Raw genomic sequence first — 19,628 nt, forward strand, 5'->3', positions numbered from 1 at the left:
TTTTTTTATTGCCAGATGGGACTGTAAAGAAAATTCCAACAAGAGCCAAACTTAAACCTGATGCCCTTCCATCCAATTTTCCTAACTTACCATCTTATTTATCGAAAAAAGTGCCACTTCCTAGAAAAAGTCCAGACGAAAGAGAAAGTGAAAAGCAAGATCGTCATAATGATCTAAATGACCAGTTTGAAAAATCTGATTTAATTAATGGGTTTGAAGACTTAGTTTTTTAATTATTAAAAAAAAAATATCTTATCTGATTCATGGGCAATAAAATTAGAAAATAAGAGCAAGATTTACTTTTATATGGTTGATTTTAGTGTGTCGCCAATAAATATTTATTCTGAAATTTCTGTTGACAATAATATGTATGTTAAAGTGTTTGTACATAAGTCAAAATTAACATTTAATGATTTAAATTGGATCTTACCTTTCGATTTAAAATTAAGTAGATGGTCCCAGCTGGAGAATTTACTAGTTAGGTATAAAGTTCCAATAACCGTAGAAAAAGCTGAGGATAACACATTTGAGTTTTTCATTGAAAAAAGTTTGCATTTTTTAAATGAGGCATCCAAAAAACTGGTTGCGATTTCTGATGTTCAGTCAAATAGCTTTATGACTGACTATGACCCACAAGAGCAGACACAGGAGTGTAATAATTTAAACAATATTTTATCAATTTTAATTAATCAAGTTAAATTACTAATTTTAAAAAGGTAACGATACACCTCTGATACTATAATTATGGCATTTATGTTATATACACTTTCCCCAAGTGCATATAATTTAATGAGGGATTATTTTAATTTACCCACAAAAAGATATCTTCAATACCTCTCTTCTAGTTTAGATGTGGCCCCAAATAGTTACCCTAATCCGACTGAAAATGATAAAAGTACCAATGGGTATTTGAAATATTTATCTGACTTTTTAAAAGATCAAGAAAAAATTGTTGTTTTCTTAGTTGATGAGGTATATGTTACTAAAAGATTAGATTATAGAGGAAAAAATTTAATTGGTGTCGCCTCTAATGACAGTTCATTGGCAACAACTATTTTGACCTTTATGATATGTTCTGCTTTTGGAAATTTTTGTGAAGTTGTTAAATTATTACCAGTACACAATATAAAAGGTTCTGAAATGTTACCAGTCACCAAAAACGTAATTTCTTTAGTACAAAAATGTGGTTTTACTGTTTTAGATATAATAACAGACAACCATAGAATTAATCGGTCAATGTTTTCAAATTTAACAAATAATTTAACACATTTTCCGAACCCTGACATTCCCCAAAATAAAATATTTGTGAGCTATGATTTTATTCATATATTTAAAAATATAATAAATAATTGGCGGAATTTAAAAAATGATAAGAATACTTTTGTATATCCCGAATTTGACAATTTCAATCAAATAAAGTATGCTAAATTTCAGGACATTAAAGACATCTACAATAAAGAACAAAATCTAGTAATAAAAAAAGCATTTAAACTTAACTATAAAACAGTTTATCCTAACAATCTTGAAAGGCAAAAAGTGTACTTAGCAGACAATATTTGTGATTATTCTACTGTTTCTTCATTAAAAGAATATAATTTACATGATACGGCTTCCTTTTTAGAGATTATAAGAAATTGGTGGGATATTGTTAATAATACAAGTACAATTAAACACACAATTAAAAAAAATAAGTGGTGTGCTCCTTTTTATAATATGAATGATTTTCGTATTGAATTTTTTAAAAAGTTCATCTTATGGTTAGATACATGGCAAAAACTTAATTTTAATGGTAAATTAACAAAAGATACTTATTCAGCCCTTCGGCATAGCACTTGTGTTTTGTTAGAAATAATGGAGTACTCCTTTGAAAAGTTTGCAATCTCTTATATTTTACCTGGCAAATTTACAACTGAAAAGACTTAAACATATTTTCCGGAAGGCTACTGGTAGCTCATTTTCACTCTCCGAAATACAGAAACATACTGAAAACTGTTGCAATGAAAGTGATCTTGATTGGTCACTTTCACAAAATACTGACTGTGTCAAGTTTTTACATATATTGGAATCAGGATCCTATTTAGAAGAGTATGAAATAGATGCATCTGCTCAAATATACATAGCTGGATATGCTTCTTTTAAAATTACTAAAAAGCTAAATTGTAACATCTGCATTTCTCTCATTACTAAAGGTATGGGAACAAATACATGTAATGAATATTTTAATTATTTACAACGCGGTGGCCTTAGTGTTCCTACGGGTATAGTTAAAACCGTTCTATTTCATATGTGTGCAATTTTTGAAAAAATCATAAATGATACCGCCACTGAATATGAATTTTTAAATACCTGCAATCAAAAACACATTCTATGTAATCTTACCTATTCAAATGTATCCCAGGATGTTCTGCTAAATGATTTTTGCTGTTAATGTATTTGTGGTAAAGATGATAAAAATATACTTAACATGTTATTATCAATATTTTCTAACATTTTGCTTAATGATTATATAAAAAAGAAGAACAATCAATCTGACGCTCTAAAAGTTGAGTCAAGAGTTGAGTCCAAAAACAAAAAAAGAAAACTTAACACCTTTAAAAAATGATTAACTAAACTCTTTTATTTTTATACCTCATTCTTTTTTGTTAAATTCTATAGATTCAATTTAAAATGCCTTAAGTTTAAACTGTATTTTACAATATCACATGCCATTTAAATAAAATGTTATTCTTTTTGGCTCTAATCTCCAATAAAATCTTGAAATAGAAGCTTATGGCAAATTCTATTATCCCTATTGTAATTCTTCTTCATAAATTAAAAAAAAAGTCTTATATATGTATACATATGACTAAGAAATAATAAAGTTACACTGTTCAAACAGATTAATGATTTTTACTTTTTTTCTGCCAACCACCATGGGAAAATCAAATTTAAATCCTTTAGATATCTTGAAAAATTCTTAGACCTCTATCTTACACTTGGCAACACTGCATAAGAGAGCTGTTCACGGCCTGATAAGTAGAGGAGGCCGTGATAGTGCATATCGTGGGCCTCATAGAGTGGTTTCGAGAAAAATGCATTTTAAACTTTCAATATCGATGTAAAATACAGTTATAATTTATTAGAGTTATTTAGAGTTATTGTTATTTTTTTTAAGTACTACTGGGTATATTGTAACAACGGACAAAAAAAAATTTAAATATTTAAGTCAAAACAACATTATCAATATTATTTTCTTTCTGACACACGCTAATAAAAAATGGACTTAGAGTATTTTTCCTGTCACTTTCTTGTGACATAGGAAGATAATGAAGATAATGGCTTGTCGTCATCTGAATCATTCAGCTCTTCTTGATGTTTCTCTATTGTGAATTCATCGTCCGAGTCAGGATCATTACCACTATCATCCACGGATGGCTCCTGCGTCACATCTTCTGTTTTTGACGAAGTTGGTATTGACTTATACCATAAATGAAATTCTTCTGGTATTTCTAAAGACTTACATAGCTTTAAAAGGTCATTTTTTTCTTTACACTAACTGGTAAACTTTTATTATACAACTTTTTATGTTGCTTAGGTAGTGCTTGACGCCTTCCTTTGTTATTTAAATTGGTAGATTTAAATAACATATCATCCGAATGTTGATACTTAAAGTATATAACTCCTGGTTTATCTTTAGTGTACTTTAGACTTTTTATAAGTAACCATTTTACACTTTTACCCTCGGTATCCTTATTTTTGTTTCCTATTAGAATCGATGACAAATGTTTTAGATCATAAAAGTCAGAAAACGTTAACTCATTTACCTTGTAAGGACCACCTGCTGTATTTTTGTTTTTTTTTTAGATTTTGCTATTCGAAATATAGAAAGCCAATCCTAGACTGGGACAAATTTTTTAGCTTTCTCTATAGAGCTATGCATCGAATCGGCCTCCACATAAACTTCGTCCAGCAAAAACAATAGGCGTCATTAGGCGCCCGGCGCTCTCATATATAGTTAAATTGTAAACGCATATTTTTCTGCTATAATACATTTGACTAACGTCTGATGAAGGTATTTGTAATACCGATTGCAAGTCAAATGTTACACTTTGAAATTGTTCTTCTTTCAATGCTTCTTCTTTGTCCCGATGTTTTGCTTTATAACAATCCATTTTCCTTTCTTGATATCTTTGGTAAGCCTCTTCGATTTTTTCTTTTTCTGCTGCATGCCGGTAATTTTTAGATGTCTGGGCATCACTCCTTCTTTGGCTTGAAAAAGGACAAATTGTAACGATTTCCAAAAATTCTCTTATACGTAATTAAAGATCAAGCTTCTTTATTTTCTTGTTCGCATTGTTTTTTGTATAGTGAATACATTTTGGCAATACTCAATTTTAGTTACTTATTTTATTGGGTATTACGTCATTATAGCAAAAATCAATTTAAAAATTACTATCTCACGCGCTCAACATTTTTCAAAACAGTTTGTCAAACTATTAATAAACCGTGAAATTATATAAAAAAGTATTGTCGAATTAGGAAGGAGTTTTAAAGGAATTATTATATAGCAGGAAATTTGGAAGATAAGTATATTTTGTTTATATTTTTAATTTAATTTAATTTTACTTTAATTATTTTGATAACGGTAGCAGATATAACTACCGAAACATTGGTTCAAATTAGGTATTTTTAAAAAAATAGGTTTTTTCGTTGTTTTTATCGTTTTTTAATTTTAATATTCATACCAAAGTTAGGTAGGATATTGAAAAGAAGAAACGAGCTCAGAGACTAATAGATTAAACCTCAGGTAGGTATATAAAAAAATCTATTATACCTCAAGTAAATTATTGTATTTAAAACTTATTGAACTTAAATTAAATTAAGTATATCGAACGGTACCATTATAAATTTGAGTTCATATTTCTTTTAAATACGTGAATAAGTTTATTTTCTTCTTCTTTTTAATTTTCGAGCGTGTAAGATAGTAATTTCTAAATTGATTTTTGCTATAAGTGACATAATACCCAATAAAATAAGTAACTCATTATGAATTCGTCACAACAATACAGATTTTACTCAATTTACTATCTAAGTATAATTTTTCAGTGGATTTTCTGGAATAATGAGATGGTGTTTTTGGAAAGCTTTCAATGTGGCTTACTGCCATAACTATCTCAAGTTTTGTTTTGTTAGCGGGTTCTTTTTTACCCCTGTTATCGGTACCTACATAAATATTATTAGATGACCTGTGATTGAAAGCGTTGTAGACAACAACGTTACTTGCATGCAAAGAGTTTTAAGAAAAACCCCTTGGCATACCCTATATTTCTTGGTTTCCTTCATAAGGTAGTACTGCTTACTATTTTTACGAGAAGCGTTATCTTTACGTGCTCTTCTTCGCTCTGGGATAAAAATCTCTCTTAAAAATCTGAAAATCGTCCATTTTCCAGAAATTTGAACATAGCATCCGCCTATCAACTTCGGAAAATATTTTGTCGCACTTAAAGCGATAGTTTTAGGTAGTTTGGCTAACCCATGACTTCTTTTTTCTTTTGCCACATTTTTTTCCCACGACTTTGGATCGCTTTGGATCCATCTGGTCCACCTTTTATATTTTGAATTATCTGAAAGGATCAATATAAAATATTTTAACACTATTTGAGCTCTATAATATTAATATGTCTACCTTTCAAATTTTCTGGAGAATAAGTGGCATCTTTCAAAGAATCATCGCTATCTAAATCAATACACTCGCCTTCCAAATGCTCAAATTGTTTATTTTCAGTGTTTACTTCACCAGATATATTGATGCTTCGTAAAGCATCATTTTGTTTAGAAATGTCACGCATTACATTTTGCAGACTTGTAGGGGCTTGCCTGTTTTCCTTTTCACGGTCATCATAGTCTTTGGTATTTGTTAAAACAAAAATTAAATATATTATTTGAACTCTCTCACCAATAATTAACTTACGTTGGCTAACACTTGGTTCTTAATTATGGAATGTTTTGATTGGGAAAATTTCCCATGAATCATTCTCACTTTTTCGATGAACTTCAAATCTCTCTTCACCGCTTAGCTCCTTACATGTTAATAAGACAGTTTTTTTAGCTCTCGAAGACATTTTAATTAATTTATTGTTTGCAAATCACAACCTGTTCCTGTTAAAAACTACAACAATAATGAATCAGCTGATTTATTCCAAGCACATAACCTTACTTTTTGGGACTTACTTGGTTTTTGCTGTCTTGTCATAGTTTATTCGAAAGGACGAATTTTCATTAAGTGCACTTAGTGGATTTTACTTGTTTCATATTAAGATAGATGGGACTTTGGTAAACCAGACCCCATTGTCACAGCCTATATATTATAACTACTAGACATATGGACTTAGTGGACTTTTCATCAAAAAGATTTTATAAAACCAAATAAGGAAGTGCAGCAAGTACAATTTTTGCAAAAAGTGGACTTCAAAGATATTTAAAAAAATTATCAACAATCAAATGCTTAAATATTGTGATATAAATAAAATAATACTAGAAAATTAATGTGGGTTTGGTAAGAGCTTCAGTACAGCAACTGCGTTGACAAAGGTAACAAATACTATAATTACTGATTTCTAAACTTAAATAAAATTTTCTTATTTTCTTAATTTTCTTATCTTTCTCAAAGAACTCAAATCATATCATATCGTTCTGAAACGGTCAATTTTTTATTGAGAGTTCCACAGAGGTCGCTTTTGTGTCCTTTACTTTTTAATGATCTATACGTCGCATTTAGTAACCTCTTCAAAACACTGCAAGATTGTTGCTTACGCTGAGGTACGCAACTGAATTTTTCATTTCACCCTAATAACTTCATTCAAGCCAGTAATGTGGCTAATAACGATATTATCAGCAGAACATAATTTAAATTTAAACTCCAAAAAATATAACGTGATGTTATTTGCAAGTAAGACTAAGGTTGACTTTTTGAAAGATAATATAAAGATTTGTATTGATCATATTCCGCTTGGGTATGTGGATGTGGCTCGCAATTTTGGTCTATTATTGGATTCACAACTGAAGGGAAAAAATCATTTTATACTTTAAAGTTGTACTGTAATCGTCATTATCTTAAGTTGAACTTAAGAAAGGTATTGTCTGAGTCTTTGGTTCTTTTAAGATTCAACTGTTGTGACTTTAAATTTCGTTTTCTTGAACGAAATAAAGTTCAAGTAATGCAAAATGCATGTTATAGACATATTTTTGGTCTAAACAGGCGCGACCACATATCTCAAAAATTCGGCTTACTTCGATGGCTAAGAATGGAAAATCTCTGGAAACTTTATCTGGGTGCCTTGTGCATCAGATTATCAATTTTTCTGCCGAAAATACACGCTTAGATAGAATTTTTGTTACAAGGTCAATACTTCACAATGTTAATACTAGGCATAAATATTTGCTAAATTTAGAAGTTAATTTTTTTTTAATTTTGCGCTTACGTCAATTTCTCTTTTAAACCAGTTGCCAGTAGAGTTTTAATGTTTTAAAGTTAAGTATAAACTTAAAACAGTGCTTCTTTTGAATTAGACAAACTAATGAACTATAATCGTTTATCTATTACGTGTATTTATGTCTTCTGCAGTTTTAAACTAGAATTTGTGTCTTTTTTGTTAAATATTTTTAATTATTTGTAATTTAATGTATGCCATGTTTCTGTTATCACCGCACTGTAACGCTTAATAAGACTATCTTTGTTAATCTTAAAACTAATTTTGGTGTTTGAAAATAGTTTTGTCTCATAAATTATTATAATTGTTGAGGGTCTCATGGACCTATACTACTATAATTGTGTTTTGTTGAAGGAAACCAATTATTTCATGTAATGTGATAGTTAAGCAGAATAGCAAAATGCTAGACTTCGCCACATTGATATTTTTTTAGTGTTACTTAATAAAGGTCATATTTCTTTATTTATTTAAAAAAACTAGTGCACGTAAGAAATTGTAACTGGTATAATGAAAAGCATTTTTAAATATAACATAAACATTCAAATTACAAAATACCATTTTAAAAACAATATAAAAAAAAATAAACAACTCCGCCTGAAATGTGCTCTTTTCAGGCCGAACAATGTAATCGGATTCCGAGTAGGTCTTTATTCCTGGTTACTATGGCCAGAATAATGATCAGAATTTGTTGAGAATAAGGTGCTGTGCTCTTTTACAAAACAAACCAAGGATAAATAGTAAAGTGAAGAAGCTGTCAGAATTCTAAGTCACTCAAAACAAGAGTTCTACAAGAGTCTTTGGGTCAACGCAGCATAATTCGTTTTTTGGCACTTAAAAATTTTAATAGCTTCCACGTATTTTTTAAGAAATATAACATTTTCCTATAATAATATCTAATGTTTCTGATAATTTCAGCCAGATCGATCGCGAGGGCCCTAAACAGAGAATACTTCAGGTTTTCAGTGGGAGGTATGACGGATGTGGCTGAAATCAAGGGACATCGGCGAACTTACGTAGGAGCGATGCCTGGCAAAGTCATTCAGTGCCTTAAAAAAACCCGAACCGAAAACCCTCTGGTCTTAATCGACGAAGTTGATAAAATTGGAAAGTATGAATAGTTTTTGCAAATTTGTGAACTTTTTTTATAAATTTATTTGAATATTTTAGGGGCTACTCAGGTGACCCGAGCTCCGCCTTATTAGAGTTACTAGATCCTGAACAAAATTCCAACTTTTTGGATCATTACTTGGACGTACCGGTCGATTTGTCGAAGGTTTTGTTCATATGTACGGCGAATGTTGTGGATACTATACCGGAACCTTTAAGGTAAGCACAAAAAAAATGAAATGTTTTTATATTGGCCCAACGGAACGTTCGGGCAGTCGTGGGAAAATGCCAGAGATGTTTGTTCTAGCGTATATTTTTGGATGGTTTAACACCAGTTTATTGTACTTCTTTAGTGCGCATGTTCAATCCGCAAACTGGTAGCAAACGGTTTTTTGCTAGAACGCTTTTACGTCGGGAAAATCAACGGCAAATGTCATGTCAATTGTCAAATAACTTTTTCTACCTTGTTGTTTGTTTTTATAATTTTGAGTTTAAAAAAATACTGAATGTGTTAAAATTTTTGAGCAATAACATGACTTAATTCTCGAGTAAGCCTAAAATGCTGAATAAATTATGTATTATTGTAGAGGGGTCAGTAACACCAACATAACCTTAATTTTTGAACCGCTTTGCATAATGGAAGAAAAACTCATAATCATCATAATCTACCAAGTCGGAATCAAAAAGAATGTTGTTCGTATCCGAATCAGAACTTGATGAGTCTGACTTCATATACATTAGATATTAGATAACTAACAAATAGAAATTTGGCTTTAATAATAAAAAATTACTCTTTTAACCATTAATGATAAAAATTTCTGTATTCAACCTTTTATTAATTGCACTTGAATGAACATAACGTACCTATATTTATAAGATTAAACGAACTTACCTAAGTGAAGTTCAATCTTAATTATGTTCACGCCTTGCTTGAGTGATCACACTGTAGTACATCATCCGCTGGAACGGCGCACGAACCGGTATCAAAGCCAAAAATCGATAACCCCCCCGCTAATACCCACACACTACGCCAGCAACCCTCAGTTTTTATTTGAGGTTTTATCTCAAATCGGTGATCACAAGGGTTGCGAGGATATCACGAGCGTAACATAATTTGAGTGAGGCGGGATGTGATCACTCAAGCAAGGCGTGAACATAATTAAGATTGAACTTCACTTAGGTAAGTTCGTTTAATCTTATAATTATATTCACGCCTTGCTCTCATGATCACACTGTAGATGTTTAGAGCGATTTGAGATCTCTCTTTTTTATTATCTATATACGTATACTGCCATAGGGATAAATAGTTCTATACACAAAAGTTGAAAACATATTATATTACTTCCTTAAAAAATATCGAAACAGATTAACAAAATATAAGTAAATAGCTTATAATTAGGAAAAAAAAAGACAAGGGTTTCTAACCTATAATTATTATACAATTACTATTTTGTATAATAATAGTAATTATTATACAAAATCGACCTAAGTATGTAAATATACTAGGATACAAGCATCCTAGCGATCATTGCTTTCTAGGACTGAAAGGGCAAAATCCTCTTTATTTACAACAGGTAAGTTGTAAAAGTTAGCAAAAGAATTTGATTTCGAAGTCCAACCTGCAGTGTTTTTAATTAAGTCTAAACTCAACCCTTTACTTTTCGCTAGCGACGTAGCAGAATGTCTAGTACTATGTGCCGAAAATATTTCGGTGTTAATTCCGCTTTTTGTGAGAGTGACCTTAATCCAACGACTGACTTTTGGCCGCTCTGTACGGTCTTTTAAAGATTATAAATAGTTTTGACACATTCCTTCTTAGAACAGAAGTTTTTTCTAAATAATCATCCAAGGTGGTAGCGGCGCATATATTTAAATCTTTTAAATAATATGGAATACGTAAAACTGCTTGTAACTTATTCCTACCGCTAGTTTTAATTCGGTCTTTAAATAAAATTTGAAAACCTGATTGATTTCTATGAATATTTTCCAGTTCAATCAAGGAAAATGTTTGCACCCGATGGGCAGTAATTAGGGCTAATAAGGTAGAAAGTTTAAATGTGAGATGTGTGTGAATGTGTATTGAATAGAACAACTTTTAATATCCAAAATTTTATTGATCCAATTAAGCAATTCTTGGCGTTTATCTAAAGGAAGTTGAATGGTCATTTTAGAGGTATTATATACAAAACCCAAAATCTACATGATTTACTAGGTGTAAAACTAGACTTTTCGATATTGACTATAAACCCCAATTTTTTCAATACTTGTCGAGACGTTTTAACATTATATAAATAGTCATCGTATGAATCACCAATTAATAAAAAATCATCTAAATAGACTACTGATAGTAGATTTTTTGAACTTAATAAATGGAGTACGGGTTTTAACAGCTTTGTAAAAGCCATAGGGCACTACAAAGACCAAAAGGTAAACATGTATACTCATAATTATGATTTTCAAATTGAAACCTTAAATACTTTCTATGGCATTTCGCTACTTTTATGAGATGATATGCGTCTTTTAAATCTATAGATGCCATATATGAATTGGGATACAAAAATTTTTGCACGCATCTGCGATCTTCCATTTTAAAATGCTGAGTCATAACAAAGCTATTTAAGTTTTTTTTTTATAATTTAAAATTAAATGTTTTTTACCATTGTGTTTAGAGTTTAGAAAAATTCTGTATAGAAACTGGCCTTTACAAGGCTTACGCTTTCTAATAACTCCGATTTTTAGCAGCCTAAATAATTCTGGTCGAATATGTTGTCTATCTGAAGCAGACCAGCTTTTATTCGAACAATAAGACATCTTTCCTTCGTGGTTGCTCCGGGGGTCTGATAATATCCTCCCAGAGTTGTGTGCCTTCTGGGAGGCTGCCTCAAGTTTTTTGTATCCATTCTAACAGGCCTTTTAAATGAAGATGACTTTGCCTTTAATTCCTGTCTAGATTTTTCAATCTGTTTCGAGTTCTTTATCCGGTCACATAAATTAGCACCAAATAACCATCCATCTAGGTCAACATCTTCAATAACTGATTTCAAATATTTGTCTAAAGATGTACAGATTACATTCTGCCTAGAAACAGACTGGTCGTGGTGAATATCAGCTAAAAGTTTAGCCCCATCACAAATTGCCTCTATGGCCTCTACATTCATTTCACCTTCCACTGACATGAGAGAAATAATAGCCTTGGAAAGAGCAGCTAAGCCAAATCCCATCTGGGGATTGAAGCTTTTCCAATCTAAGGTCACGTTTTAACGCCGTTATTTACAGCTGCTTAACTTCCGGGTTTAATTTAGGAGGAATGGCAGCAGTACAGTTCCAAGGAATTTTCAAGTCAACTTCATTAAGACCTTTTCTTAACAAAAGCTCCCATTGCTGTGCTACGTCTGCTTGAATTGGGGCGGAAAAACAATCCTTTCCCTTATCCATTCTTAAAATATTAAGGATATTTTCATTAAAAACCTTCGTCAAGGTTCCCTCTAGAGGAGAATCTGAAAAAAAAACAAAATAAGGTGAATAATACAGCATTTTAGCAGCAATCATGGTCATGATTGTGCAGTATCATATTCATGATCTTCTAGTCAATTTTAATCAAAATTGCTAGGGATATAAGAAATGCCGCGGGTTTTTCCGCTTCGGAATCGGAGCAAGATTGTGATAAAGACACCCAGTCACGAAACCGACCTCGTCCTCGATCCTTTCTATTTTTAGAATTTAGTTGCCTCGAGCAGGTAGAAGAAGGGGTCGAACTCGAGGGTGAGCGGCGGCGATGACGTTTACTGTGTTTTATGGCGCTCGGAGATATATTTTCCTTTTTAATCTTCTAATTCTGCGTTTCTTACGCTGTCGGAGGACTCACTGTCTGAAGATGATGAAGAAATATGACGATGGCGTAGATTAGGCATTTTCACTTATTACGAACAAATAGAACCGGGAACCGGACGATACGACTGCATTCAAGCGCACGAAAATAAAACTGAGGGTTGCTGGCGAAGTGTGTGGGTATTAGCGGGGGGTTATCGATTTTTGGCTTTGATACCGGTTCGTGCGCCGTTCCAGCGGATGATGTACTACAGTGTAATCATGAGAGCAAGGCGTGAATATAATGTATATTCACTGATTTTTTAGCCTTTTTTAAGCTTTTTCCTTTTATAGCAAAGTCACAGCCCAAATTTATGATAACCTCAAACAAAAAAAAAACATAAACGAATCTACTGCGCAAGTCACAAACTGAAAATCCGAGCAAAATCTACAAACACTTTTGACAGTTTCCAGCCAATTTCCAAATCAAAATTTACAGTCGCTAGAACGCTCGACTAGTAGTTTCAAACGAGCGATTTGTGTGCTTGAACGCCATCAGGAAAATGCGCATGCTTCTAATAGTTTCCAACCGATTGAAATTGATGCTAGAACATACCTAATATCAGAAGTAGATTAACTAAAAATAGACATAATATCGCTAACAGAGACAAAATGCAAAGGAAATCGATCAAAACACATTGAAAAATACATCCATCTGTTTAAAAATGCAAAGTCTCCTTTCTAATAAACAAAAAGTTCAAAAGAATTATTATACTGATACCCTACGGAGAAGAAGCTGTAAATTATAACGGAACACGACTAATCGACATCTGAGCGCAAAAGGAATTAGGAATAATGAGTGGTTACTTCAAACATAAAATGATACATAATGCATGGGAACCACAAACTCGAAAACTGAAGTCAATAATAGATTATGTATTTATAAAGCACTCAACACACCTAAAATTACATGACGTTAGGGTTCAAAGAGGAGAGCCATAAGTGGAACGGACCATTACTTATTAACAAGCTAAAATATATATTCCAATATGGACCATTACAAAAAAGAAAAACACCCAATGTAAAATCAGAAATAGTTTCGTGAATTGCCCGAAATGCAAATTGGATAGTCAATAGATGATAGCACTAACTACTTATTAAATACCAAAAAAGTTTAGATGAATACTTGAACTTGTCTGAGAATATGTCTTTTAAAGAAAGATACAATAGCATAATAGTATTCACAAAGCGACACAGGACGCATTAGGCATTAAAGAATAACAGCAAAAAACCACTAAAGTATGGTGGTCCGATAAAGTCGAAGAATTAATAAACACAAAGAGAAAGATTTACACCTAAAGTGGTTAAATACAAAATCCACGGAAGACAAAAAAAATAGAAATGAGCTAAACAAAAAACGCGAAATAAAATAAACCACCTAAAGAATTAGATGTAGCTGGTAAAAAATGGATATAGATGGATACATGTGGAAAAAGATATATATGCATTGTGCTTCATTAATAGAGAGCGTAAAAAAGTACCAGTTCAACACATATCAGACAAATAGTAGCTGCAGCACTATAAGAACCTGTTCACAGAAACAAGATGACAATATAGGCAAAAGGAAATACCAGTTAATACTGAATGAGAACACGGGCAAATAGAAGTAGAAATGCTCAAAACAGCTATTAACACACTAAGAAATGGGAAGTCGTGCGAGCCAGCGGGAATGTACTCAGAATTATTAAAAAATAGCACAAACAAATTATGGCATCTTTAACAAATGTTAGCTCCTAGCCTATGGAAAGTGGCATATATATGTACATATCCTCCGTCTACAAAAAAGGCAACAAAACCGACTGTCAGAATTATAGGGGGATATCAGGTATAATTAGCAGATTGTACTGAAGGATATTGAGAGATCGAAAGGAAGCAGAATTTATAGAAGAAAAATGTGAATTTAAAACCGAAAGATCGTGTAGGGATAACGTATTCTGTATAAATCATATAATAGAGTAAACGTCAGCAGTTAACTCAAAAACACATTTATTGACTTAAAAAGCCTATGATAATTATACCCACTAATAAGCTATGGGAGGTATGGCAGAGCACTGCCATTAATGAATGCTATCAACAACCTTTATAAAAACTCCATCTCAAGAATAAAAATAGGAAATATAGGTCTAAAGAATTCTACGTGACAAATAGGCTTTGATAGACATGCTGTGTAAAATTGATGTCAAAGAGACAGTACGGAAATGGAAATGGAAACAAAAAATGTACAGGAATGGGAATATCTCATAACTCATAGAACAGTATCTAGTCTACCGTTTACAGATGACCAGATCATGACAGTGCTCGTAGGGGATAGAGAAGACCTAGGATATAAGATAGGATATACCTAAAGCGTCTGAAGAATATTAATACCTACGGGTTACATGGATAAAACATGTTTAGACGACAAAGAAATAAGAACGTAGCATTTGATTTATCTAAATATTATACCAATATTAGAAGGAAAAATGAACGTTTTGAAGGAGGTTAAAAATTAAACATTTTGACGTGCTCTAAGGCTTAATAAAAAACCTGGATTTAAATTCTTTCAAGCAGTTGAGGGGGCAGTTAATAATTAGAAAATTAACTTTAACTACCTGGAAGTATCAGAAAATGACATTACGATTATTTTAACTAATTAAATTAACGGCAGTTTTAAGTCATTAAACTTTCCACATGCAGATCTAAATATAATTTTGCATTACAGAATTGTGAGCAATAGGAAAATTGACTTTACTTTTTGAACAAGCAGCCGTGGATATTTAATAAAAAGTGTTATTAGAAATTCCTCAGGCTGTTGATAACTGCAAACAATAAGTTAATATACAGCATGTCCATTTAGTACTACATTCCTCTATTGTGGCGGTATTCTTGAAGCAAAAAAAATCTTTTTTTTTGTAGACAGTGGGTGAAAAATCTACATTTTAAAATTACTTTGACGTATACTGGGTGCTTACAAAAGAGGTGGCAGAAGAATTTTATGTTTTTTTAAATGGCACATGCTATATAAGATTTGATTTTCTGATTCTGCATCAAAATTTAAATAATTTGATGTATTACATCTTATACTTTAATCAAGTAGTTTTTGAATTAGAAACTGTTGAAAATCGACTTTTTCCTACTTTAAGAGGCTATAGATCTGCCGGGTGGTGCGTCGCCGAGCGGAACATAGGCAATCCGACGTAAATTTTAAGGGGGTCAATTATTGGCTTCCTTGTACATTTTACAGAAAAAATGTAAGATAGCTTTTTGAAGAGACCAATCTGGCAAACCCTCGTGCAAAGTTTCAAAAAATTGTAATAAGCGAATCTTGAATTATTCATTAAATGTAATTGCAAAATTACCAAATTTTCGGTTCAGGTAAAACCAGACACCAGCCACCAGCAAACAATTTGTTATAAGGCTTTGTCCAATCTGACGTACAGCTGAATACAAGAAATGTTTTTTTTTTCGTTTTATCAGTCTTACAAGCATACATTCAAAGTAAGACACGTTAACATTACTTTTTTATCTAAACTTTTGTTTAATATAACGATGAAGTTAAACCAATAACAATTATTATTATCGATTATTAAAAAAATAATTTTATCATACTTAGAATTTAATTAAACCAATAACAGTATCTGAAATATTTTCAGTTTATTTTCTCATCAAGCCTATCTGGTCCATTTCAACCGTTAAACCTATTGTTAGTAAATTCGAGTTCAAACACATTGCAATAAATAATTGTAAATGTTTAACTCAGAAGATCGAAAATAGATCCGAAAAAAGAGAGAACAGAACTCCTGATATTTTACTAAGTGTGGAAAAATAAAATAAAATACAATAACTTTTTTAAAAATAATAGAGGAGAAAATATCAATTAATCAAATGTACAAACAACCCCCCATTAACATCTAAACAATATCCTAACCGATCATAAAATTCATTTCTAATGTTACTAAGTTGATATTGAGAAATTTTATTACATTCTAACGAAATAGCGTTTTCTAACTGGTTTAGATTCTCAAATTTTACACTTTTATAGATAACACTTTTTAAATGATCCCACAAAAAGAAGTCATTCGGTGAAAGATCAGATGACCTGGCTGGCCAAAGTATCCGGTACCGTGGACCAATAATATTGCCGTTAAAAGTTTTTTCCAAGCACTCTCTTACCATACGGGCATTATGGCAACCATCCATTTGGTACCAGATCATTTGATCTTCCTGAACAACTTCTTCCAAGACGGGTCCAATTTGATTTTGAAATAAGTCCAAATAGGTTTCAGCTGTTAGGTTATAGCGTTGATTGAATATTTGGGAAGATACGCAAATGCCATGTATTATAGCGTGCCCGCGGCACTCAACGAGTTACTCGGTTTAGCCAGCAATTTTAAAGTTGAGAGGTGGCGACGCTCCGCGGCGAAATTAAAAAACCGAACGGTTGTGAAGCAAAATAACACATGAATGGGAGTTTTAGCATTACGATCGTTATTCCGTTTATAATATTTTATTTAGTAGGTATATGGGGACTTACATAGATATGCTACTGCTACTAATTTATGACTAGTTTAAGTATAAGACCAAATTTAAATATATAATTTGTGTATTACACATTATTATCTATGTATGTATGTATATGATATACAGGATGATCACTTTTAGCGGGCTCGCTTTTGAATTTTCGCAAACTATATACCTAATATGTCGTTTTTAAAGTTTCCATCATTTAATTATAAAATATTATAAACAATTAATATAAGAAAAATCAATATATAGATAAATAAGAAGAGTTAATTTTTAATAAGTACATTTATTTATTTTTTTAATTTAGGTACATTTTATTTATTTATTTAACCTTTACAAATACTAGGAAAGTAAGTAATCATATATAAAGAATATACAGTTGGATTGGGTATATGTAAAGTAAAAAGTATCACAAAAAATGGAAAATTATAACAAAAGCCATAAATTATAAAATACAAGCTAAACCTATAACCTAAAATCTACAACATATATTCATAATTTAAAAGTAAAATTTAAAAGGTAACACCACAGATTTAACTACGCTCGCGTAGCTAGTTAAATCTGTGGTAACACCTGCTTTTTGTTTTTGACTGTTTACATCTATTCTGTCAATTTTAGAACTGCTAATAAATTAATCAAAAAAAATTTAATTCATATAATAATATCGCCTTGCAGCTTGACAGAATCGTCGTTATTATACATTAATATTTCACTTAAAATCGCCTGTATAAATTAGATTTTCAGAGTAAATGACAGAACCAGGTTGTGTTTAAGTGAGAAATTATAGTTTGTGTGAAGTTATCCATAAAATGCCAGCCATAAAGTTACCGCTCCGGGCCACCGGCCTACTTTTTTACACCGGTCGGATATTTCTAAGAAACTAATGTAAAATGCATATCATATTTTTTTTGCAATAATTTTTTGGTATTTTTAGTCTCCTTTTTATTTTCTCATGGACTAAAAAATATACATAACTTAAACTATACTTAACTTAAAAAAATAAATTTCGATGAAATCTTAATTTTTTAATGATTTTTTTTTACTTGGTGCCCTCCTACTTTTATGCAAATCAGCGTGTACGAGTTTAATTACAAATTAATTTTTATTTAAGACTATGTAGGGGTGGCAACTATCTAAACTAGTGTTACTATGTACTCAAAGGAATCCCAAAAACACGTGTTTTATCAAAACTCGTGCACGCTGATTTGCATAAAAGTAGGAGGGCACCAAGTAAAGAAAATTCCTAGAAAAATCAAGACTTTGTCCAAATTAACTTTTTTTAAAGACTGTGACGAAAACTTGTCTAAACTAGTGTTACTATGGATTTAGTAGACAAGACCCTGGATTTTTAAAAAAAATCCACGTAAAAATTTCTTAAAACCAAAAACGGCCAATTTTGGGAAGAAGCTCTGCAGCAAAATTTATTTAAGATGTAGATGTATAGAATTTAGCTGTCTATCTTAGCATTTAAATACATATAAATTATTATATTTTGAAAATAACTGCGTAAGTTTGTCCTAAAACGCCCTGTATATATATTTCATTTCTTTGAAAAAATGCGAACCTTTCTGTGCTGTTTTTTTATTTTCTGTTGTTGTTTTTTTTCTTGATTTAACTTAAAGTATTTCTCAGTTTCCCATTTTAATTGTTTATACACCATTGTTTTAAAAAATAACTTAATGAACTGCTCAATGTGCTGCGGACATAAATGAATGGAATGTATATCTATTTCATTTAAAAAAATTAAACATTAACTTAAAAATACCGTTCGCTAGCTTTACGTTTTCAAAAAGAGAATTAAATTTAACCATAAAGTTTTTTGTCAAAGCAAAAAATTCATCAGAAGGCTTTTTTAAGCTAGAGATGTAACTTAGACACGCATAATCTTTATTAAGTAGAAATATTTCTCTATCATCGCTTATTTCCATATCTCTTTTTAGTAGAAATTCTTCACAGTTATTATTGCATTTTAATTTTTCCAAGATTTTATATCCAAAATATCCCGCCACATATGTATTAGAGCAAGTCTCTAAACTTATATTTTCGCTAATATTTTCACTACAGTTATTTGTAGAATTAATAATACCAGAATCTTTAATAGTTTGAGAGCCTTTGGTTCGAGCGCAGTTAGAGGAAGAAGCTGTATTAACCTCTTCATCTAACTTAACTTTTTCATCCAAAGCTCTTTTAGATGAAGGTGCTTTAATAAAGTTCAAACAATCTTGCAGATCTTCGCAATTTCCTGTTTCTATTGCATTTTGTAACCTAATGTAGATGTTATATTGCAAAGAAACTCTAAATTGTTGGACAGAGGGAGTTGGATTGTATCCACACCTATTTCTTATAATAGAAAATAAATTTTCAAGATGATCCTGATTAAGATGACTTGTCGAAATAAATGTACACTGAAATATTTCAGATAAATATTCCCATAGCCGCAAAACCGATGTAAGGGTCCAAATAAATCCATTAATACAATGTATATTATTTCTTTTTTTCTCATTTTCAAAAACAGCAATAGTTTTAAAGTATTCAAGACCAAATTTAAGATTACTTAATCCAATTGGATTTTTAAGAGACAATGCTTTTTTATCATGGTTGGCATCTGATAATGTGTTGCTATTTAATGAATCAAAAATCTTATTTATGGTTTTTAAAAACATAGACGTATCGTAAGCAGTT

General features: G+C 31.3%; 1 protein-coding gene across 2 annotated transcripts in view; it reads left to right on the top strand.

Annotated features, from left to right (window-relative positions):
- The window catches only part of LOC126741638 (lon protease homolog, mitochondrial), a 60,003-nt gene that overhangs the window by 25,190 nt on the left and 15,185 nt on the right, over positions 1 to 19,628 (top strand). For both annotated transcript variants that reach the window (XM_050448151.1, XM_050448152.1), the window contains exons 8-9: positions 8,385 to 8,577; positions 8,637 to 8,795. In XM_050448151.1, the coding sequence (XP_050304108.1) occupies positions 8,385 to 8,577; positions 8,637 to 8,795 (352 nt within the window). The remainder of the gene's footprint in view (positions 1 to 8,384; positions 8,578 to 8,636; positions 8,796 to 19,628) is intronic.

Source organism: Anthonomus grandis, chromosome 10 (genome assembly GCF_022605725.1).
Source record: "Anthonomus grandis grandis chromosome 10, icAntGran1.3, whole genome shotgun sequence".
Lineage (NCBI taxonomy): Eukaryota > Metazoa > Arthropoda > Insecta > Coleoptera > Curculionidae > Anthonomus > Anthonomus grandis.